The sequence below is a fragment of the Heteronotia binoei genome, chromosome 17 (genome assembly GCF_032191835.1).
Source record: "Heteronotia binoei isolate CCM8104 ecotype False Entrance Well chromosome 17, APGP_CSIRO_Hbin_v1, whole genome shotgun sequence".
In the NCBI taxonomy this organism is placed as follows: Eukaryota; Metazoa; Chordata; class Lepidosauria; order Squamata; family Gekkonidae; genus Heteronotia; species Heteronotia binoei.
This window is the reverse complement of record NC_083239.1, coordinates 32,751,969-32,775,185: the sequence shown is the minus strand read 5'-3', so window position 1 is coordinate 32,775,185 and position 23,217 is coordinate 32,751,969. Positions and strand designations below refer to the sequence as shown.

At 45.9% G+C, this 23,217-nt stretch overlaps 1 protein-coding gene across 1 annotated transcript; it reads left to right on the top strand.

The window, feature by feature from the left end:
- The first annotated feature begins 4,972 nt into the window (after positions 1–4,972).
- On the top strand, positions 4,973–21,945 carry LOC132586490 (FXYD domain-containing ion transport regulator 5-like). The gene is made up of 10 exons (XM_060258584.1): positions 4,973–5,102; positions 8,376–8,433; positions 12,894–13,001; positions 14,524–14,595; positions 17,753–17,836; positions 17,927–17,962; positions 18,143–18,178; positions 18,929–19,003; positions 20,974–21,022; positions 21,538–21,945. The coding sequence occupies exons 1-10, from the start codon at positions 5,097–5,099 to the stop codon at positions 21,560–21,562; spliced, it is 549 nt and encodes a 182-aa protein (XP_060114567.1). The 5' UTR covers positions 4,973–5,096; the 3' UTR covers positions 21,563–21,945.
- The last annotated feature ends 1,272 nt before the right edge of the window (positions 21,946–23,217 follow it).

Here is a 23,217-nt window from a genome sequence, read left to right as displayed (position 1 = left end):
ACTAGCACAAGTCATTGGAAGTATATATTTCCTGAGAACATTCTGTGCAAACAGTAGACCTAAATATATTGCAGAATTAGGATCTGGAATAGAATGATGGATTGCAACAGTGAATTACCTTGAAACAATATGATCTAGTGCACTGATGAATCAGGACCCATGAAGATTTGGACCCTGATTTAGGACAGTCAGATCAGACCAGTGGACCATCTTATCCATCCTCCTCCTTCACACAGTGGCCACCATGGTGAGCCAACAAATAGACCATGGATTGAGTCTAAGATCCACCCTATCACTTCCTAGTGCTGGAATTCAGAGATTTACTGACTCTGGGTTTGGAGGTTTCCTTTTAATATCTTGGCTAGAGTTGATTGATGAACCCATCCTCCATCAGTCTTCTGTACTTGTGGCTATCACTGTATACACTGATAATGAATTCCACAACTGAAGAACAACAAAGTTTGCTTTACAGTCAAGAGATCTTTGAGTAATACAATGATGGATGCAAAACATAGAAAGTTTAAATGTCTGGTTAACAGAATTCTCACAAGATCAAGGATCTTATCTCAATGACTACCTAGAAGAATCTGCCCACTCTTTCAGTGATATGTGCATTCTCCATAGAAAGTTTAAAAAGTGAAAACTAGTTGTTCTGCTGAACAGCCTGTTGTAGTAGGAACTCATTTGCATATTAGGCCATGCCTCCCTGATGTAGCCAATCCTCCTGGAGCTTACAGTAGGCTCTGTACTAAGAGCCCTGTAAGCTCCAGGAGGATTGGCTACATCAGGGGTGTGTGGCCTAATATGCAAAGGAGTTCCTGCTACAAAAAAGCCCTGCCTGATACTATAGTCAAGAATAGTCAATTACACCATCTCTGATTACATCAGCACATTACATCAGCTCCTTATAAGACAAACAACAGCACATAGAATGAATTGCCAACTCTAGATGGGGTGCAACTAATACCGGCCCCTAAGGTCAAGAGTTTGGGAATGCTCCCGGAGTCCTCTCTGGCAATGGAGGCCCAGGTACCAGCCACTAACAAATCCACCTTTTTTCATCTTCAGCGGGTATGGCAGCTGGCCGCTTTTTTGGAGCATGACTTAGCAATGGTGATCCACACTATGGTCACCTCAAGAACAGATCATTGTAATGCTCTCTGCACAGGGCTACCCTTGACCCTGATGTGGAAACTTCAGCTAGTGCAGAACACTGCAGCGCACTTGTTAATGGGGCTCCCTCGATGGGAGTGCATTCAACCCGTGCTGAAAGAGCTGCACTGGCTACCTATTGTGTTCCGAGTCTGTTTCAAGGTGTTGGTATTGACCTTTAAAGCCCTATATAGTTGTGGGCCTGCCTATCTATGGGACCACCTTTCTCCATATGTTCCCCAGAGAGCACTGCGTTCAGGGACACAAAACCTACTATCTATCCCCGGACCAAGGGAGGCCAGACAGTGTTCTACATGGGCCAGGGCCTTCTCAGTAGCAGCACCAGAAATGTGGAATGCCCTCCTGGAGGCCATAAGGGCTAGGGTTTCCAAGTCCAATTAAAGAAAAATCTGGGGACTTTGGGGGCGGAGCCAGGAGACTTTGGGGGTGGAGCCAGGAACAAGGATGTGACAAGCATAATTGAACTCCAAGGGAGTTCTGGCCATCACATTTAAAGGGACAGCACGCCTTTTTAAATGCCTTTCTTCCATAGGAAATAATTAAGAATAGGGGCACCATCTTTTGGGGCTCATAGAATTGGACCCTCTGGTCCAATATTTTTGAAACTTGGGGGTATTTTGGGGAGAGGCACTAGCTGCTATACTAAAAATCTGGTGCCTCTACCTCAAAAAATAGCCCCCCCAGAGCCCCCAATACCCATGGATCAATTCCCTATTATTCTCTATGGGAATCGTTCTCTATAGGGAACAATAGAGTGCCTAGTAGACATTTCCCTCCCCCCACGCTTTCTAAAGGGGGGGAGGGCCTCCATACCAGGGAATCCCCCCTCCCTGCCCCCTCCCTCTCTCTCTCACACACACACAAATACTTACCATACTTGGTCTTCTTCCAGCAGAATTTGCTCCCTGTGAAAACAAAAGTAAGGCTGCACAGGAAAAGAAAGGGAGGGGCCGTTCCTGTTTCCTGTGCAGCCTTAAAGGAACACATTTTAAAAACGGATCCCAAGCTGTAAAACAACATGATGCCTACAGGTATGTTCTCTCTCCCCCCGCCCCCAGATTTCTTAAGAGCGGGGGAGGAGGCTGAAAATTCAGGGGTCCCCCGCCAGGGCGGGAGGGTTGGGAAGCCTAATAAGGGCCCTGCATAGGGTTGCCAAGTCCAATTCAAGAAATATCTGGGGACTTTGGGGGTGGAGCCAGGAGACATTAGAGCTGGAGCCAAGATCAAGGCTGTGACAAGCATAATTGAACTCCAAAGGGAGTTCTGGCCATCACATTTAAAGGGACGGCACACCTTTTCAATTCCTTCCTTCCATAGGAAATAACAAAGGATAGGGGCTCTTCTTTTGGGGCTCATAGAATTGGACCTCCTGGTCCAATCTTTTTGAAACTTGGGTGGTATTTTTTGGAGAGGCACTAGATGCTATACTGAAAATTTGGTGCCTCTACCTCCAAAAACAGCTCCCTCAGAGTCCCAGATACCCACGGATCAATTCTCCATGATTTTCTATGGGAATAAATCTCCATAGGGAATAATAGAGTTCCCAGCAGACATTTCCCTCCCCTCCCCCCACTTTCTGACGACCCTGAAGCAGGGGGAGGGTCTCCAAACTGGGGGATCCCCTGCCCCCACCTGGGGATTGGCAACCCTAGCCCTGCAGGATCTTTCCCAATTCTGCAGGGCCTGCAAAACTGAACTATTTTGACAGGCCTTCAACACCTATACCAGGAGAGGACTGCCACCCTACACTACTGGGGAACTATGATCATTATAGGGTCACTTTCAGAAGAAAGAATGAACTGCCTACACTGAAATGGAACAGCACCTAAAAATGCATTTTAATTGTTATTTTATCCTTTTAAATTGTAATTGTAAATGTTTCTGAATTGACTGTCAGCTGCCCTGAGTCCGCTTGCGGGGAGGGTGAAATAGAAGACTAAAGTAATAATAAACAAACAAACAAATAAATAAATAAATTCACCCATGTGCTACAGGAACAAAGTCAATCATTTGAAGGATGACCAATAGAAAAATGTCACAACACTAATGCAAAAGCTTCACTATATTTTGGCCCATATCTGAGGGAAGGCAGCATGGTCTCTAGCCCAATCTCATCAGATCTCATAAGGGAAACAGGATTGATACTTGGGAAGGTAGACCACCAAGGAAGACTCTGCAGAGGAAGACAATGGCAAACCACCTCCGCTTTTCACTGGCCTTGAAAGCCTTTCGCTGTGGTTGCCATAAGTAAGCTGCAACTTGACAGCACTGTACACACACAGAATTGTCAGGGGGAGGGAAGGTGGCAATCAACCTCTGGAACAGCAGCAGGGCCTCTTCCAGATTTTGAGGGGGCCCCTGAGCAGGGAGTTTCCAGGACTTCCTTCCAACCTCTGAGCACTGCAAGGCCCGCTGGTCCTGCCCTCTTTTCCTCCCACTCAGCTACATACCTCCCTGCCTGCCCTTGTTGGTTCTCTCACTTCCCCACTTGAAGCAAGCTGGGTGACCTTAGGCAACATCTTCCTTTTCTACTTCCAGTGTTAATCCTAAACTTCTCTAAGTTCTAGAAGAACTTCATCCATATTGTATATGTACTTCAGGGAATAATAATAATAACTGTTGCATGCAGAGCTTTTTTTGTAGAAAAAGCCCAGCAAGATCCCCTGACATTAAGTCAGCAGGAACTGTGTTCCTGCTCAAAAAAACCCCCTAGTTGTATAACATTGGCCGTTTTCGCACTTAGCGTTTGCTCCCCTTATTCCGCGGCGCAATTATGTCCAGATCATTTTTCTCGTTTTCCCACTAGTGACTCTTTGTGTGGAGTAACCAGAAGATCCTAAGATTGTCTGGCAGCCAGAAGTTCTAGCTCTTTTAACGTTATGCACCACTAGACTTGTTTTTAAAGTAAGAGATGTTTCAGAGGTGGTTACCATTGCCTGCCTCTGCATTACAACCCTGGTATCCCTTGGAGATTGTCCTGCCAAGTACTAGCCACACCTGACCCTGATTAACTTCCAAGATCTGATGAGATCAGGCCGGCTTGGGCTACTTCAGGGATCAGACTTGCTACAAGGCAAGGAGTGTTACAAAGTGCACCCCTTTGGATTACCATTTCCACAAGAACTGATCCTACATAGAAGCTGAAACAGGAACATATTGTTGCATAGGGCCTTCCTGCGGTGCACCTTGTGAAGTGCAAATATGGCGGTGGGGTGGGGAAAGCATAGAATGCCATCTGGGCCAATACTCTATGCTGCTGTCTCAGTGGGCTACTGTTATACAAGGCCCACATAAACATGGTTGCTCAGTCATGCTAATGTGAGAACACAGACACGACGGGCCAAAGAGGAAGAAGCATATGAAGGCAAGCTTAAACAGACAGAAAGACATCATGTAAATGGGTACCTGTGAGCATAAACGAGTGCAAAGTCTCATCTGGTTCAGCCACTCATTCCTCGCCATGTTGTGTGTCTTCTTCCATCCTTAGAGTTTTGTCTCTTAAGACTGGAAACACAAACATGATTCTCCATCTCTCATAATTTAAGCATTGTATAGTCTCTGGCTTCCAGAACTAAATACTGTACAAATGAATGTAAACCAAGGTCTGTAGCGGGTACCGTTTTGAAGCCAAGCAGAGCAGAGCGACCACTGTTGCTTTGGTTCCTCTCCAGAGCTTTGGTTAATGTCCTCACTGCCTGAGAAGTCCGTTACTTCTGGACACAGGCCGACACACTCCGAAACACCCGCATACCACCGGACTTGATATATATACAGACATACAAGCGGAGAAACACGTGCCCCAGTGACTCACACCCAGTCCCCAGTGCCAGGAAGTGGCAAGAGGAGGAAATGACTGGTGGGGCCCTTTCGTTCCCTCACAGCTACCCGGCACGCCGCACACCCGGTGCTGAGCAGGCCCTGCCATGAAGGTGAGTGACCCTCCTTTCTCTAGCACAAGACCACCCAACTATATTGTCTAAGAATAGCTTCCATCCCCCCCCATCGCCCCCCCCCCCACACACTTGTTTCCTGTCTCTGGTGTAATTGGCCAGCTGGGATCATTTTCTACCAGGGATTAACCCTTTGGACAGGGTGACAGAGAAATCAGAGCCGTTGGCTCGAGGGAAATGAAAACCAGGTGTCCATACTGAGAGCGGGATAGCAGGAGAGGGGCCTGGGGATGAGGGAAGGGCCACGCTGCCATCTGGAGAGTAAAGTGGACTGATGTGCTGCCCTCTCAGGTATCTCTGGCCTGTCTCCTCTCCATCTTTGTTTCCCTTCCAGAGTGTTTTTTTTCACTGCAGGAAATGGCAGATGTGTGTTGTGATTAGGACTGTGAGGAAATTGTGCTGATTTTGTGGAGATTTGTGATGGGCACTGCAGATTGTATGGAGTGATGGTTACTAAATACTTCAGCTTTATGAGGAGAGCACACTTTGGTGCCCATGTTTGTGTGTGAGAGAGAGACAGCCGCAGAGAGAAAGAAACTGAAGGAAAAGAAAAGAAAACAAAAGAATGGTTCTCGGTTACAGTGCTACAGGTAGGAGGAGACTTGTTAATTGCAGTGATGTTGGGCCTTGGGTGGATTTGAAAAGAATCCAGCAGGAGAGGCTTTGAAAAAGCAATTTGTCTGGGTAACGGGGAGGCGGAGAGAGAGGCCCTGTTAGGTGTCTGCAACTCCAGCAGACTCATTTGGAGGATGCGATCAGCTTGAACATTCAATACCTTGCCTTCTCCTCACATGGCTGCCTCCTAAATTCCACCTTTTGGGGAGTTGTCCTGCCTGCCACAATAATGTCTTCAGTGGGTGAAGTCAAAGAGGGACTGCACTGTTCATTGCTGGGGAAAGGTCAGTATCTTAACTCCAGAGGATGAAAAGAAAAGCACAGTTCTGCAGCCAGTTGGGTATCTGCCATCTGTAGAGAACCTGAGATCTTAGAAGAATTTAAAAATGCTGGTTAGGTTGATGGAATTGAGGGTCTACCACAGGCTTGGACAACCTATCAGATTACGTACAACAAGATATTTGGGCAAATGTCCGTGTATTTAGGATTATCAGGGGTTTTTTTGTAGCAGGAACTCCTTTGCATATTAGACCACACACCCCTGATGTAGCCGATCCTCCAAGAGCTTATTGTAGCCCCTGTAAGCTATTGGAGGATTGGCTAAATCAGGGGGTATGGCCTAATATGCAAAGGAGTTCCTGCTACAAAAAAAGCCCTGGGATTATCATCCCAGTCACACTTCCTCTCAGGTAAATCCCATTTAATTCAGTGGGAGCTACTTCTGAGTAGAGTTGCAAGTCCCCCCTGGCCACTGATGGGAGATGGGGGTGGTAGGGTTGCCAACTCCAGGATGGGAAACTCCTGGAGATTGGGTAAAGGAACTTGGAGTGGACAGGGACCTCAGCAGAGTACACTAGAATCCACTCTCCAAAACATCCATTTTTTCCCCAGCGGAAATTATCTTTGTCGTCTGGAGATGAGCTGTAATTCTGGGGGATCCCCAGGTGAGTCATCTTGTCTAGGTTTGGGCTGAATGCCATTTAAAGTGCAATCCGATTCAGAGCTCCAGTCTAAACCTGCTAGTACTGGTATAATTCTGCATCGTACTGGACTGTCATTTCTTTAGATTGCCTTTGAAAGATAGGCGATCCGGCCATTAGGACTGTGCACTGAAATTTTGTGTTCGGTTTTTCATGTTCACTAAAAAATTCATATGACACGTGTTCAGATTTTGTCCTATTTAGTTGAACTTACTTTTTATTTCTCACCTGTAACTTTATGTAGGAGAAAACTTCCCAATTCTAGAGGAATTTACAATTGCCATTTGGCAACTTGGTGGGTGGGGAACTTAAAAAAGACATCTTTTAAAAATACTTAAAGTATGACTCATGAGTCTCTTGGGAGAAGAAATAGGCATATGTGGGAAAATGTTTGTAATGTTATTTGAGCTCCCAGATGACAGCACTCTGCATCTTGGGCTTTGTACGCATAAGGAAAAATTCTGTGCCTAAGTGATAGATATATATGTGTGTGTGTGTGTGTATAATGAGCCAATGTGGTGTAGTGTTTGAGAGCAGTGGACTCTGATTTGGAGAACTGGGTCTGATTCCCCTCTCCTTCTTCACATGAAGCCAGCTGAGTGACCTTGGGCCAGCAACAGTTCTCTCAGAACTCTCTCAGCCCCACCTACTTCACAAGGTGGGGAAAGAAGAGACGGCGATTGTAAGCCACTTTGAAATTCCTTAAGTTAGAGAAAAGCAGGGTATAAAAACCTATTCTTTTTCTTCCTAATTTATTTGCAATGTTTGTATATTTGCATAATTTATGCTAGTTTAATGATTCATCACAGGGGAAAGGATTCTGAAGTTTTACCATCCACTACTGCTAATCTTATTCATTCACTTCTCTGTCTTCTGAGAGTTGAGTAGATATTACCCACAACCCTTTGTCCTTGCATAAGGGCTAGACTTTTTCAAATGAAAACTTTCAGGAAGTCAAATGATGCACATGCAACCAAATACTAGATTGTTTCCCTGTTTCTGCAGCATCACAGCGTGTGGGGGGGAAACCATTTAGTGGGATTCAGGGAGGGGTCACTTCCCCCTAGTATAGATTCCTTCAAGATGTTCAGCCAATCACTTTTTTGGCAGTGGCCCCAGACTTCCAGAGGTTGGGGAGGGGGGGAAGCTAGGTTCTGTACATGACTCAATGTTGTATTATTCAGACAGGCTTTTGGTAGATGTCTCTAGAGCGTGGAATGTTGTATGGTAAAAGCGTGGGCTGGTTCACTGTTGAATTCCTATTGGTTTTGGTTTAGTTATGTCATCTGCTGGGAAGCCTTTGTACACCACCTTGAGACTCTGTGGTCAGTGGGAATGGTGGGATACCTAGAGTTGTCAACCTCCAGGTGGTAGCTGGAGATCGCCTGGGCTTACAACTGATCTACAAGGGACAGAAATCAGCTCCCCTGGGAAGAAAATAGCCACTGTAGAAGGTGGACTCTATGGCATTATACCCCATTGAATCCCCTCCCTTCCCCAAACCCTGCCCTCCTCAGGCTCCATGCTCAAAATTTTCAGGTATTTCCCAACCTGGAGCTAGCAACCTTAGGGATATCAATATTACATATATTTTAAGTCTGTAGGGCCCAACCAAAACTGAGACATGCCAGCTGTATCATTTTTGTTTTTCTTTCAGCCCTTTCCCGTTTTGCTGCTTGCTGTGGTGAGCCTTGCAGCTGCTGTGGATTCACAAGGTAAGAGGCTATTTCTTTATGCTCTTGTCCAGGGCTGCCATCAGCATACCTTGAGAAGGACAGCTGGTAGGGCCCTCCTGCTACTGACCGCCCCCCCCCCCCATCCATGCCTCTCTCTTGCTCCATCTGCATGCCCTTCCCCGTCAGTGTGCTTGAAGGGCTCTGCACCATGCTCACAGCTGCCCAGTGCCTTTGGGGAAAGACAGGTGGTGCACAAAGGTGATGCTGCTGGTGGCCATAGCAACAAGTGCATGCAGTGGCCAGTGTAGTTGAAGAAAGGGGGCACAGGTAGTGTAGGCTGTTGAAAGAGAAGGAGTTGCCACTGTTTCTTAGCCTTGGGTTCCAGAGGGGGTTTTACAAGTGAATCGGGCAGATAGACAAGCAAAGCTGTGGGTTTCCTTCCTGTTTACTCTTTTGCCTCTATTCCTTGGATGTGTAGACTGATAACTCAGGGAAATTCCCTCCTTCCCTATTTTCTCTCTCTCTCTACCTTATATACAAAGAAGGAGTTTGTTGCTCTCTGTCTTTGCACCATGGATGCAGCCTCCATCTGCATCCCTCCAGGTAGTTAGAATAGTTAGATCCTCTCTCTGTCTTTCATCTTTACTGTTTAAAATGGAGTTCACTAAATAAAGAACTCTTATTAGACTGAAACTCACCGGGGGCTCTGGGTAACTCTGTAAGTTTGCTAGCACACTCAGAACAAATAAAAGCTCTGCTGCATGTAGCCTTCAGCGCACTCTGCTACTACAGAATATAGATTGCTGGATTGCCATACCAGTGACTCTATATGTCATTGTTGGGGAAAGGGGGCCAGGTGGTATATATGGGCAACTGAGCATGGGCAGTGAGGTTTATAAGTGGGAGAAGACACAAGGTACGCAGGTAGTGGGGAAAAAGATATGGGAGGGGGGCTCGTGGTTGGCAAATGAGGACATCTGGGCAGTGTCTTCCCAAGGCCCCACAAAACCTGGATCTGGCCCTGGTTGTCTCCCAGATGTATGGGTCCACTTTGACTTCTAGTAATAGTCAGTTAGCTTCTTCATGTTCTCTGTGAGCTGAAGTTTCTTGCCTGTCTCTTATCAGATGAAGAAGCTAAGATCAGTGATTCCCAAAGGTGGTGGCACAGGGCACTATGCCAGTCAGTTGTTTATTACAGCCACAGACCGATAGTATAAAACATAGATCCAGGTGGGTCCATGTTGGTCTGAAGCCACAGAACAAAATTAGGGTCCAGTAGCACCTTTAAGACCAACAAAGTTTGTTCTGCAGCTTCAAACATGCTTATCCACCTGAGTATAAAACATACATTAACAAAAAATATTTACAGAAAACCAATGCATAATTAGTATACAAATAACCACGGCTTTTTTTTGAGCAAGAATGCATAGGAATGTAGTTATGGCTGGCTTGGTGTCAGAGGGTGTGTTCTAATATGGAAATGAGTTCCTGCTGGGCTTTTTCTACAACCCCCCCCCCCGGAAAATAACATCTGTATTTCACTAAATCAGCTCCAAACCATAGGAGGCACTAGAAGCTGCACAGAATCTAGCAACTCTCTTTGCGATTCCAGGTTCAAGATCTGCTAAAAGAAAGGAGGTATTCCATTTAGGGTTGCCAAGTCCCTCTGCTGCTGGGGTGGGGGACTTGTCCCTCGTGCATGCTCTGCATGTACAGTGTGATGACATCACCTGGAAGTGACAGCATTGTGCCAGGGACATTCTAGGACTCACAATAAAACTCTATGGCATCATAGAATTATTAGCACAAGTCCTAGAGCATCCCCAGTGTGGCATCCCCAGCATGATGATGTCACTTCCAGGTGTATTCATCATGCCGGGGACAGTACAGACCCAAGGGGCTCTTTGGGGGTGGGGATCCCACCAGTGGCCTGCTCCCCGCCAGCAGGTGGGGCCCTCCAGGGTGGAGGATCCCCCACCCCTGGAGGGAGCTTGACAGCTCTAATTCCATTCCTCTAATTTTCCAGGGGTGTTGTTTTGTTTTGGAGTGATAGAAGTGATGAATGCATATCTGAGATCATCATAAAAGGGGCAGTGCAACAGAACATGGTACCCACTGTATTTTCTGGTGCCCACTTGATTCTTCTGCAAAGTACCTCTTTCCCAAAGCAAAAAGCTAATCCTGGATTTCCTGTCCCACTGAGTTAGAAGATTCCAGGCTATAACACCATTGGGTCTGCAGAGAGTGCCTATTTCAAAAATAGTTACCCTCATCATTGAACTAGGGCTGGAGATGCAAAACATGTCCCGTTTGGCAGCCAATTCATTCATTTGTTTGTTTGCTCGTTCATTCATTCAGCTTATATCCCACTCCTTTCCCTGCCAAGCAGGGCTTGGGGCGGCTTCTAAAAGTTATACAATAAAATCAACATATTACAATTTAAAAATCCAATATTATAAATTTAAAAACCTAACAATCAATCTGCTGTTCAGATGGCTCCGCAACAATCCATTTTGTGGTGATGCCCATTACCTTTCTCAAAATTCCAGCAGTGCCTTCTTTGGGGAGCCCTTGGGACAAGACTGAGCATGGATTCTTCAAGCATTTGTTTTGTTTAATTTAAAACCTTGATTAACTGCCTTCCTCCCTTGCGGAACTCAAGGCGGCTCACAATATAAATAAAACATTCTAAAAACACAATAAAAACCACAGATAAAATGCATAAAAGTCACGTTAAAAATTCCAGTTAGGACTGCCAATAATAAAAATGTAATCAATTCATACTGCAGTACAAAATAAAACTGTCTTCAGTTGTCTTCTGAAGGTCAACAATGAGGGGGCCAGGTGCACTTCCCTGGGGAGGTTGTTCTGTAACCATGGGGCTGCCACAGAAAAGGCCCTTTTCAGTTGGTGGGACACTCAGGAGGGCATCTCCCTGTGATCTTAATTCCCAGGCATAAATTGGGTCATGAGGTTTGGGTGCAAGATCCTGGAACTGCCACATAAATGTCCCTTGATTAGAATTCTTGTCATTTTTGCAGGTTGGTTGGGATGATTATATGGTGGAGCTTTGTGTATTTTAGATCTTTACACAAATTATGTCAGGATGTAAAGGGAGGGGGAAAAACCCTTGAAGGAAACTAAATATTATGATTATTAATACAAAAAAAGACATTTTGGAAAACTAGCAAAGGCAATATTATAGTAAAATATTTTATCAGAAATGAACAGAAAACCTCCTCAAGGAAGGCAAAGCATATGCTGGCCTTCTCAAGAATTCAAAACTACATTTATCAGTGTTTCACAGCCTGATTCTCCATATGTTTCTGAGGCAGAGTGCCAGATCCTGAGAATTTTATATCGCCTAGCTGTGGAGGCAATAAAGGCTAGGAGTTGTAGTAACCTCTGGAGATGAAAAAAGGAAAGGAGCCATGCTGACATGCAGAGAGGGCTGTCAGCCTCCAGGTGGGGCCTGGAGATCTCCTGCTTTTACAATTGATCTCCAGCTGGCAGAGATCAGCTCCCCTGGAGAAAAGTGCTGCTTTGAAAGGTAGACTCTATGGTCTTTCCGCTCCCCAAACCCTGCCCTCTCCTGCATCCACCCCCAAAGTCTCCAGGTATTTTCCTCCCTGGAGCTGGCAACCCTGCCGGCAGGGCTTCTTTCCTGGGGGAACGCAGCGAAACAGAGTTCTGGAACCTCTTTGTGGAAACAAGATTATTTTTAAAAAATGTTTTAAAAGTTCATGAGGGGTAACTGTGTGTTTCCCCTCCATTTCCTTCATGAGAGTTCCAGCACCTCTTTTTCTCAAAAAAAAAGCCCTGCTGAAAGTCTTGATGAGCCTGAAAAACAGGTGAAGGCTCGGGGCGGCGGGGGTGGGGGGGGAAGGACCCTAAGCACTATTCATTTATTGATATTCATTTATTGGGGCGGGACGGTGGCTCAGTGGTAGAGCATCTGCTTGGGAAGCAGAAGGTCCCAGGTTCAATCCCTGGCATCTCCAAAAAAGGGTCCAGGCAAATAGGTGTGAAAAACCTCAGCTTGAGGCCCTGGAGAGAAGACAATACTCACTTTGATGGACCAAGGGTCTGATTCAGTATAAGGCAGCTTCATATGTTCATAGCCAGCCTTCCTTCCAAAATAGTTTATATGGGGTTCCTACATAAACAGGAGTTAGCTTGTATGTCTTCCTTCTGCTGGTGAATATTGAGGTTCCCCAGGGGTGGAACTCTAGGAGGAGCTCCTTTGCATATTTGGCCACACACCCCTGATGTAGCTAATCCTCCAAGAGCATACAAGGCTCTTTTTTGTAACCAAGATCAAAAGTCAATAAAGCCTTTCCTACTTGCTAGTCATTTAATGAAGGTGTTTTAGGCTGCCATCACACACACTAAATAATGTCCTTTCAATCCAATTTCAATGCATTATCCAATTGGTTTTTGCCCATTCACTCTGTAAAATCTAGTTAGAAAGTGCATTGATTAACAAATTATTGTTATAGATTCAGAAACGACAGCCTTGAACCTTGCATGGGAAGAGATCGTCACAACTGCCACTTCAGAGTTCTCAGTTTCAACAGATGACTTTACTACTTTGCAAACGACACCTGGTCAGTTAAGTTGATGTAACTTGTAATTCCTGAAATTCCCCATAGGAGGCAGTATATTGACCATAGACATGAAAGTAGATAAGAATTACAGCCAGAGGAGAACTAGACCCAGTCCCTGTGACCCCCTCCTTCCAGCCTTTTTCCGATGTGATACTGAAAACATATATCTGGTTACACTGTAAGGTAAGGGGGGGGGGGGAAGAGGCTAGGATGCATCTGGACCAGGGGTGGCCAAACTTGCTTAACATAAGAGCCACAGAAAATAAATGTCAGAGGTTTGAGAGCTGAAGCGAAGGAAGGAAGGAAGGAAGGAAGGAAGGAAGGAAGGAAGGAAGGAAGGAAGGAAGGAAGGAAGGAAGGAAGGAAGGAAGGAAAATAGATGGGGGAGGGAGTAGGGAAGGAGAGGTAGAAAGAAAGGAACTTTAATGTTAAATGCATTCTCCAAGCCAACAGCTGGCTTGGAGAAGTGATTTAAAGAGAGAAACACCTTCTCCAAGCTGGCTGATGGGACAGTGGGGGCTTCAAGAGCCACACAATATGTGTGAAAGTGCCACATGTGGCTCCCGAGCCACTGTTTGGCCACCCCTGATCTGGACCCTGAGGAGAAGGAAAGGTTGCGGACCTCCTTCCTGCCCTCTCTGCTGGAAGTCTCCCATCCTATCCTTCTGCTTTGCATCTGGGTTCCCAGACCTGTGTCTATGTCTAAACAATTGGTTTATGCCTGTCAAGATCATGGGTGGTGAGAAGTGTGGCCAGCTCACAGCCGACTTATGGTGACCCTGTAGGGTTTTCAATGCAAGAGACAAAAAGAGGTGGTGCTCTATTGTCTGCTTCGTTCTGCATAGCAACCTTGGATTTCCTTAGTGAACTCCCATCCAAGTACTAACCATGGCTGATCCTGGCTTCCAAGATTTGATCAAACTGGGCTAGTCTGGGCTATCCAGGTCAGGGGACCTGGAAACAAAAACAGACAATGTTCTGGCACTTCTAGTCATAGGGTACAAGAGGGAATTTCTGCAGGTATTAGCTCTGCATGGCAGGCCAGGGGTGGCCAAAATGTGGCTCGAAAGCCACATGTGGTTCTTTCACACATATTGTGTGGCTCTCAAAGCCCCCACCACCTCATCGGCCAGCTTGGAGAAGGCATTTGTCTATTTAAATCACTTTGCCAAGCCAAGTCAAGCCAGCTGGCTGCTTGGAGAATGCATTTAAAGTTAAAGTTGTTTTCTTTCCACCTCTCATTTCCCCCCATCTACTGCCTGCCTTCCCTCCTTCCTGCCTTGCGGCTCTCAAGCATCTGATGTTTATTCTATGTGGCTCTTACATTAAGCAAGTTTGGCCACCCCTGTGACAGGCTTTCTCAACCAAAATCCCTCTGCAGCTACTAACTGCACCAGAGTCTTCCCTTACTTCTGATCCTGCTTTGAACAGGACTACTGCATCCCCCCTTGGATGGCAGATGGAGAAGCCTGCTTTATCTTCCTAAGGTAATCTTTATCTTTTATTTCCTGACATTATACAGCAGAGGATTCAAAGGATAAAAGTACAGCACCAAGCACCAGAAGCCAAACACCTGAAGAGGACAGAACGACAGGTGTGTGATTTGGGTTGCCAGATCTCCCAGTGGAGGTGAAGGTCCCCTGCCACTAGGCCCCACCATTCCACCACCTATCAGCTGGTCAGTGGAGGGGACTTACTCAGAAAAAAAAGTCGACATTGCAGCAACGTGCCTTTGTCACTTCTGACATGATCCAGAAGTGACATCATCATGTTGCCCTGACTGCGCTGTGTGATGACATCACTTCCGGGTCATGTTGGAAGTGACCTAGACATGCCACTGCAATGTGAGCTGGGCCTCCCTCCTGCTCCCGATAAGTTTTCCCCAAAACATCTACTTGTAATTGCTGTATTTATTAACTTTGGTGTCAAGGCAAAGACAGATGCATAATGATGCAAATGGTGGTCACTGATTTATATGGTATATGCTTGTTTATTTCTCCCACTCCAATAATTCCCTAACCTTTCCCTATGCTGATCTTATGGGGACTGTTATTCTCAAACTTCTGGCATTTATTCTATGTGGCTCTTACGTTAAGCAAGTTTGGCCACCACTGGTGTAGTGGTTAAGAGTGGTGGACTCTAATCTGGAGAACTGGGTTTGATTCCCCAATCCTCCACATGCAGCCAGGTGGGTGACCATGGGTCAATCACTGTTCTTTCAGAGCTCTCTCAGCCCTACCTACCTCACAAATGTGTCTGTTTTGGGGAGGAGAAGAGAAGGAGATTTTAAACCATCCAGAGACTGAATGAATAGCAGAGTATAAATCCAACTCTTCTTCAATTCAATGCATCAGCATTGGTCATGATTTGCAAGCTTGAACTTGTTGTCTGGAGTCTAGGTGGTCAGTTCTCCTGTGCTAGAGGCCTCTTTTCCTGTTAAAAAAAAAGATGGATATGTATGAACCCGGCCCTGTACACTACAGAGGACAGGTAATCAAATTCTGGCTATCAAAACCTATCAAATCACAGGATTAGGGGAACATTCTGCCAAAGAACAAAGGTTCACTGGCTTAAGGTTGTCAGTCAAAAAAAGTTTGGTTTGTTGACAAGCCAAATATTGTCAGTTATTGCTAAAAAAGTATTATTAGAACCACAAAAGAATGCTTTAATTGGTAACAGATTAGAAATTTACACTAATTAAAAAAAGATGAATTAGTTAATGATGGCTGTGAAACTGTGGGTTTTTTTTTTAAAATGAGTAAATGGAAGTGTTAACAATGTTAATTAAGATTTCTATAAATGTACTGAAAAGTTCTTCTCCTTGGCATTTGGCCCAGAATTTGGTGTTTGCCATCTGTCATGTTCTTAAAAAATGAGATTCCACAAGGAATAAACCCATATAAAAGCAGCAGTGGCTAGCGAATAACACCATCATGAAATGGATATTCTGGGGTTTGTGAACGATCTGAAAATACGTGTGTGCAAATTGCCATCAAGTTACAGCTGAATTATGGTGACGCCATGAGAGGCAAAGAGAGGAGGTTGGCCATTGCCTGCCTCTGCGCAGCAACCCCGGACTTCCTTGGTGGTCTCCCATCCAAACACTGACCAGAGCCAACCTGCTTAGCTTCACAAAATACGATAAGATCAGTCTAGACAGAGCCACCCAGGTCAGAGTACTTGACCAGTCAATTTGATTGTATGCCAGCTGAGATAGATTTTCTCTGATTGTGGATTAATAATAATAACAATGGGAAAGAGTCTTAAGATCATCTTCTGCAGCTGAAGACAGATAATGTTCATCTGTTTTGCCAGGTGTTTTGCCAGTCCCCAGGTGGGGGCAGGGGATGCCCCGGTTTGGAGGCCCTCCCCCTGCTTCAGGATCATCAGAAAGCGGGGAGGGGGGGAAACAGACGGAAATGTCTGCTGGGCACGCCATTATTCCCTATGGAGACTGATCCCCATAGGGTATAATGGAAAAATGATCCATGGGTATCTGGGGCTCTGAGGGAGCTGATGTTTGAGATAGATGAACCAAATTTTCAACAAAGCATCCAGTCCTCTCCCCAAAGTATCCTCCACATTTCAAAAGCATTGGGCCTGGGGGTCCAATTCTATGAGCCCCCAAAGAAGATGCCCCGATCCTTCATTATTTCTAATGGAGGGAAGGCATTTAAAAGGTGTGCGGTCCCTTTAAATGTGATGGCCAGAACTCCCCTTGGAGTTCAATTATGCTTGTCACAACCTTGCTCCTGGCTCCACCCCCAAAGTTCCCAGATATTTCTTGAATTGGACTTGGCAACCCTATTTGTCAGATAGATAGTTAGATAGCCAGCTTGATGAAGAAGATAGATAGAGACAGACAGATAGATAACGTTTGCAGACAGTCTGTGGAGATTCAATAACACCATCATTGCTCATAATGCAATTGAACACTTTTTGCTTTCTCAGCCTATTGAGGCTTTGGTCAAACTGGTTCCGTTTTTGGCACTTTTGAAGCTGAAAAAGATTTCTCCTCTCCGAAAGGGAGATCAAGACATATTCAATGGATATGCCCAGAGCTGGTACAGGAGTCTATTGGTCGGAGCCTATGACGTCCCTGGAGTCTTGGGTTACCTGCATTGTAATATCAGTTTTGCAACTGTTTGAAAGTGGTTTATACTCCTTCTCTTCTCTGAATGGAAGGGATGAATAGGTAAGAACATACATGCATAGGAGACCGTTGGAAAAGAAAGAAGTGTAAAGTTTCCATTTATCCCACATACAGTAGTTTAAAGTCTATTAAAAAAAACCCAGCAGGCATGATTCTTCTACATTCATTTAGCCATGCTAGCAGGAAGACTAGCCCAGGCTAACCCATCCTCATCAGATCTCTGAAGCTACGTAGGCTGAGTCCTGATTAGTATTTGGATGGGAGACCACAAAGGAAGTTCAGGTTGAGACATGGAGACAGGCAATGGCAAACCACCTCTGAACACCTCTTGCCTCAAAAACCCCACAAGGACACCATAAATCAGCTATGACCTGAAAGCACTTCTCATCACCACACAGCCTCTCTGTAAGTGCTTTCACACACACCAAGTGATGCACTTTCAATCCACTTTCAATGTACTTTGCAACTGGATTTTACTGTGTGAAATGACAAAATCCACTTGCAACAGGCTGCTGAAGTGGATTGAAACTGCAGTATTTAGCAGGTGTGAAAGCGCCTAGTTTTGTACCAGTTATGTTCCCTTTCTTTGACTCTGCAGTGGCATCTACTGTGAAAGTGATAACAACTGAAGGCACCAGTACTACTAGTACCAGCAGCATTACGAGACCCTTTAAAACCAAAAGTGAGTATACAGATCCACCCCTTGGGATCGGGGCCACCAATGTCAAAGACAGGTTGAATGACCAAATGGTTATTTTTTTTTCTTCCCCAGAACGCTCCTCATTTGTTAGCCAGGATAAGGAAGCAGGTAAACAGAAGCAGGGGGTGGGTGTGGGGGGTGGGAAGGGAACTGTTGTTTGCTTGAGACCTTTGCTTTGGAGGAGTTTGCATGTCTTGCCCTCCAGCACCCGGCCATGATACCTCTCCCCGTAGCACATCACAGGGATACAAAATGCATGCTACACAATGCCTCTCTCTCTTTCTACAGATATTAAACCTCATAAAGATGAAAATTTTGAATACGGTAAGTCCCAAACTGGAAAGTTCTTTCTTTCAAGAGAGAGATGTGTTTAAAAGAGATGCGTCCGCCTATCTCTCTTTCACATCTGGTGAAAGGGTTTTCTGCAATAATACAAAAGCCAACCTAAAACTATTGCTTTAACTAGCTCAGTATTATCTACTCTTGACTGACAGCTGCCCTTCCGGGCCTGGGGGCAGAGAAGAGTCTTTGATAGCACCAATGCTGAAGTCCGTTTCAACTAAGGGAAGCTGGGGACTGATCCTGGTGGACCGTCAGTATTCAAAGCAAAAGCCTTTTCACTGAGCCACAGCCCTTCTCCAAATGTGATTGACCCGAGATAGAGGCAAAAGAAAAAAATGGGTGTGCAGATACAGAATCCCAGAAGAAATGATGCCCTTCTCAAGCCTCTGTCTGTCTTCCAAGACATTTGTCTTAGGGTTGCCATGTCCCCCCTGGCCACTAGCAGGAGATGGGGAATTCCTGGAGAATTGAGGGTGGAGTCTGGGGAGGACAGGGACCTCAATGAGGCACAGTGCCGTAGCATCCACCCTCCAAAGCATCCATTGCCTCCAGGGGAACTGACCTCTGTAGCCCAGAGATGAGCTGTAATTCTGGAGGCTCCCCAGATCCCACCTGGAAGCTGGCATTCCTACTTTGACCCCAGATACTGCCCACCCACCAGCATCCTCTCATCCCTACATGCCATTGGATGCTTGAACTAAATGCCTGTTTTTCTCTTTCCTTTCCTACTAGATTATAGCTCTTTGCGCAAGTGGGGGCTGATAGCAGCTGCCATCCTCTTCATCCTGGGCATCCTGATTCTCACATGTAAGCACGGGCTCCTGGCATGGGCGGGGTGGGTTTGTATGGGTGGTACTGGAGACGTTGGTGTTCCTTTGCTGCCTGGAGCTGGGTGGGGACTGAGAGGCAGCACAGCAGCTAGGCATTGACAACTTTGAAAGGGGATTGGATCAGGGGTGGCCAACGGTAGCTCTCCAGATGTTTTTTCCCACAACTCCCATCAGCCCCAGCCAGCATGGGCAATGGCTGGAGCTGATGGGAGTTGTAGGCAAAAACATCTGGAGAGCTACCGTTGGCCAGCCCTGGAATAGATGAATGGAGGAGAAGTCTATCAGTGGTCACCAGCCGTGGTGACTAAAAGGAACCTCCACATTCAGAGGCAGTCAGTCTTGGTGCCAGGAGGCAACATCAAGAGAAAGCCTTGGCCTCTATGCCCTGTTCTTGACCCTCTGGAGGAACTGGTTGGCCACTGTGTGGGACAGGATGCTGGACTAGATGAACCACTGGTAGGGTTGCCAAGTCCCCCGCAGCCTACCTATTGTACCATAGCGTTTTCCCTCCCAAAATGCTAGAGTGTCCGGGAAAACCATAGAGTTTTCCCGGAAATGCCTAGAATGGCCGTTGCAATGATGTCGGGGGAGGCTGCCTTCGGGGATTCTCCTGCCCACAAGGTTCCCAACACACCGACCCAATGTGGGCTGGCAGGTTGGGAACCTCCCGGGTGGGAGAACCCCTGCCCGGCCCAGGGGTTTGGCAGCCCTAATCACTAGTCTGATCCAGCTGGGCTCCTTATGTACTTAAAGAGTACATTATTATCACTATCATTTCTTTTTATAGCCTCCTTTTCATATTAAGGCTCCAGATGGGTTACAAAATATGAAAATCAATTTAATCAAGCAGCTAAATATCTATGCCCTCCTGTTCCAGAGGCAGTGTGCCGCTTTATACCAGCTCCCTGGGAGCACAGGTGGGAAGATACTATTGCACTTATCCTGCTGGTGCTCTTCCTAATTGTAGCTGGTGGGCTACTGTATGAAGAAGTTGCTATGGGACCACCTTTCTCCATATGTTCCCCAGAGAGCACTGCATTTAGGAACACAAAATCTACTATCTGTCCCCAGACCAAGGGAGGCCAGACTGTGCTCTACACAGGCTAGGGCCTTCTCAGTGGCAGCACCAATAATGTGGAATGCTCTCCCAGAGGCCATAAGGGCCCTGTGGGATCTCTCCCAATTCCACAGGGCCTGTAAAACTGAATTATTTTGACAGGGCTTTAATATCTAAATGGGAGAAAACTGCCATCCTACAGTGCTGAGTGACATCATTGAGTGCCCACAAGTTCTCATATTTTTTCTCTGCCTCCTCTATCCCATGGATAATTCTGTAAACTTCTATCATGTCACCCCTCAGTCATCATTTCTCCAAGCTCAAGAGCCCTAACCTCTTTAACCTTTCTTCATAGGGAAGGTGTTCCATTTCCTTAATCATTTTAGTTGCCCTTTTCTGCACCTTTTTCAATACTATAATATCTTTGTTGAGGTGCTGTGACCGGAACTGTATAAAGTATTCCAAATGAGGCCACACCTTTGATTTAAACAGGATCGTGATGACACTGGCTGATTTGTTTTCAACACCCTTCCTTCCTTCCAAAATACATTTATTGCAGTTTCACAACTATATACAGAGTACATATATACTGTTCAATATGATCATAGCTCAAATATAAAGCACAATACAATTCAAACATTAGCTAGTATAAATGATTGCAAAGCTGAGACGGTCATAAGGAGATGTATCTATAGCTTATATAGAACCTAATATTCCCTTCCTAATCCCCAGCATAGCATGATAGACTGCATATCCCTCATTAAAAAGAGATTAAGAAGTGTAACAAATCTGTCCTTGCTGATGTCCCGGATCTCTCCGTTCAATTTCTGGTTCTAGGAGGAAGTAAACCTGTCTTCCATTAAATCTCCCTTTTCTTGCTTCACTTCCAGGTGGTAAACACGGGAAGCTCCTACGATGCCGAAGAAAAAAGCGAACCAGGTGAGAGAGCAACCACAGTGAACCCTTCCCCTCTCCCCTGGCCCTCCTTCCTCATGAAAAACCAACTTCCAGGAGATTAAATACCCAAGTGTGTTGTTGTGGTGAGCATGCTGGGCTAGGACCAAGGAGGTCTGGGTTCAGTCATCAGAGGAGGATCTTGAGGCCAGCCATTTTCCCTCAACCTAACCTACACTGCAGGGTTGTTGGGAGGATAAAATGGAGGAGGGGACAACCACCCTGAGTTTCCTGGGAGGGACAATGGGCTAACAACAGGGCCGGCCCTGCCGCTAGGCAATTGTCTAGGGTGCCAGCCTTCTGGAGGTGCCAAATTGGGTTCTCCCCATGTGACTCAGTGATGTTATCAGTGTGTGTGTGTTGGGGAGGGGGGCACCAGAAGTTAGCCTTGCTTAGGGTGCCAGACAGTCTAGGGCTGGCTCTGGCTAACAAGGTAGCAAATATACACAGAAAAAAAAATTCTGGCAGCCCAGTCTAATCCCTGTGCATTTGCTTTTCAGAAACTATGATGTGACCCTTGTCTGAAGTGATGGGTGTCCTCCTGAGGACCAGAGGGGCCCTTTGGAAGCTGCCCAATATTGTAGAAATGATTCTGTTCTTCCCAAATGGAAATGTCGCTGCCTAGTTTCCCTACACCCTGCAGTCCCTGGCTGTCCTTTCGATTCAGTCCCTGCCTGCTCCCACCATCTCTGCCTACTCCCTATTGTACTCTCATCATAACTCTGTTAGTCCCTTTGTAGAACCAAAACATTGGAGAAGTTGTCATTCTTTTCACACATATGTATTTTGGCTCCTGGATTTGGGGCCAGGCCGCTGACACTCTGGGCCAAGAAAAACCCCTCATGCCCAAGCACTACACCAAGACAGCTCAAATTCTGTACTCATAATAAAATTCTTGGTGTGGCCCATTCCATGTCCCTTGAATATTTCTGATTTTATTGGATTCTATGCTTTGTTTGGCCTTGTGTGTGCTGCCATTTTGTTAGAAAATGTACGCCACTGGCAATAATTTCATTTACTCAGTCAGAACAATGACAGTCTGCCAGATGGAGTTACGTCTTTCATTTATGTTCATGGAACATAACATGGGAGGTGCCCTGCTAGATGAGAACAGTGGTGCCTCCAGTCCGACATCCTGGAGTGGATCCACCAGCTTTTCTACTGTTGAAAAGAGGAGCCCATTCTGACCACCACAAAAAGCCTATGCTGGGGAGGGGATGTGGCTCAATAGCAAAGCATCTGCTTGGCATGCAGAAGGTCCCAGGTTCAATCCCCGGCATCTCCAGTTAAAAGGACCAGGCAGTAGAGGCCCTGGAGATCTGCTGCCAGTCTGACAACACAGATTTTGATAGACCAGGTCTGATTCCGTATCAGGCAGCTTTGTGGTCATCATGGGCAAAAGCCATGGGAGATGGGGACTGCAGTAAGCAGAAACGGGTTAGAGCAAAAGAAAAATCTGCCTGGATCCAACCCCATTTCACAGCAGCCAACCAGTAGCCCTGGAAGGCTACCCAAACAGTACAAGAGTACAAGGTTTTACCTGATGTTGTCTCTTGGCAATAGTATTCAGAAGTTTACTGCCCTGGACGTGGAGGTTGACTTTAATCCCCATGGATAGTAGCCACTCCACTGGAGCAGTTTGTTCCAATGTTCCTTAAAAAAACTGAGGCATTTCAGCCTCCAACCAAGCTAAAACCTTTTCCCCGAGGTGCTAGTTTTCCACGTGAAGGTTGGGAGCATCCATGCCTCCAGTGCGAATACACACGCCAACCAAACAAGACGGCTAGAACAAAAACTCAAAGAAATGAATTCCTGACCTCATTGCTTCTTACAGTATCTTTTCAGAGCTTTGGCTTTATAAGCTCTGTTCTGCAGCTTTGGCAGTTTTTAAATGTAATGATAATAATGACTGGATACCAGGATGAAACCCCCCCCCCCCCACACACAGTTCTTTGAGGACAAATGGATTGCTAACAGAGCAAAACAGAACTGAGAGATGTGTCTTCTCCTGTACCACTTAACCCGCTCCATTTGATTATCTGTGACCTACTTTTGAGAGAAGGTCCGTTGGCCGTGACCTGGGTAAGTGTTTGAAATGTATTTTGCAGCAGCAACTTGCTTGGGGCACACAGAGGGTTTACAGCTGAACACGACTTGGAAAAGTGCAAGAATAAGTAGTT

Coding starts and splice junctions, on each gene's coding strand:
- LOC132586490 (XM_060258584.1), top strand. Junction 14,596..17,752: donor TGAAGAGGACAGAACGACAG/GTGTGTGATTTG, acceptor TTGACTCTGCAG/TGGCATCTACTGTGAAAGTG. Junction 21,023..21,537: donor CGAAGAAAAAAGCGAACCAG/GTGAGAGAGCAA, acceptor TTTGCTTTTCAG/AAACTATGATGTGACCCTTG.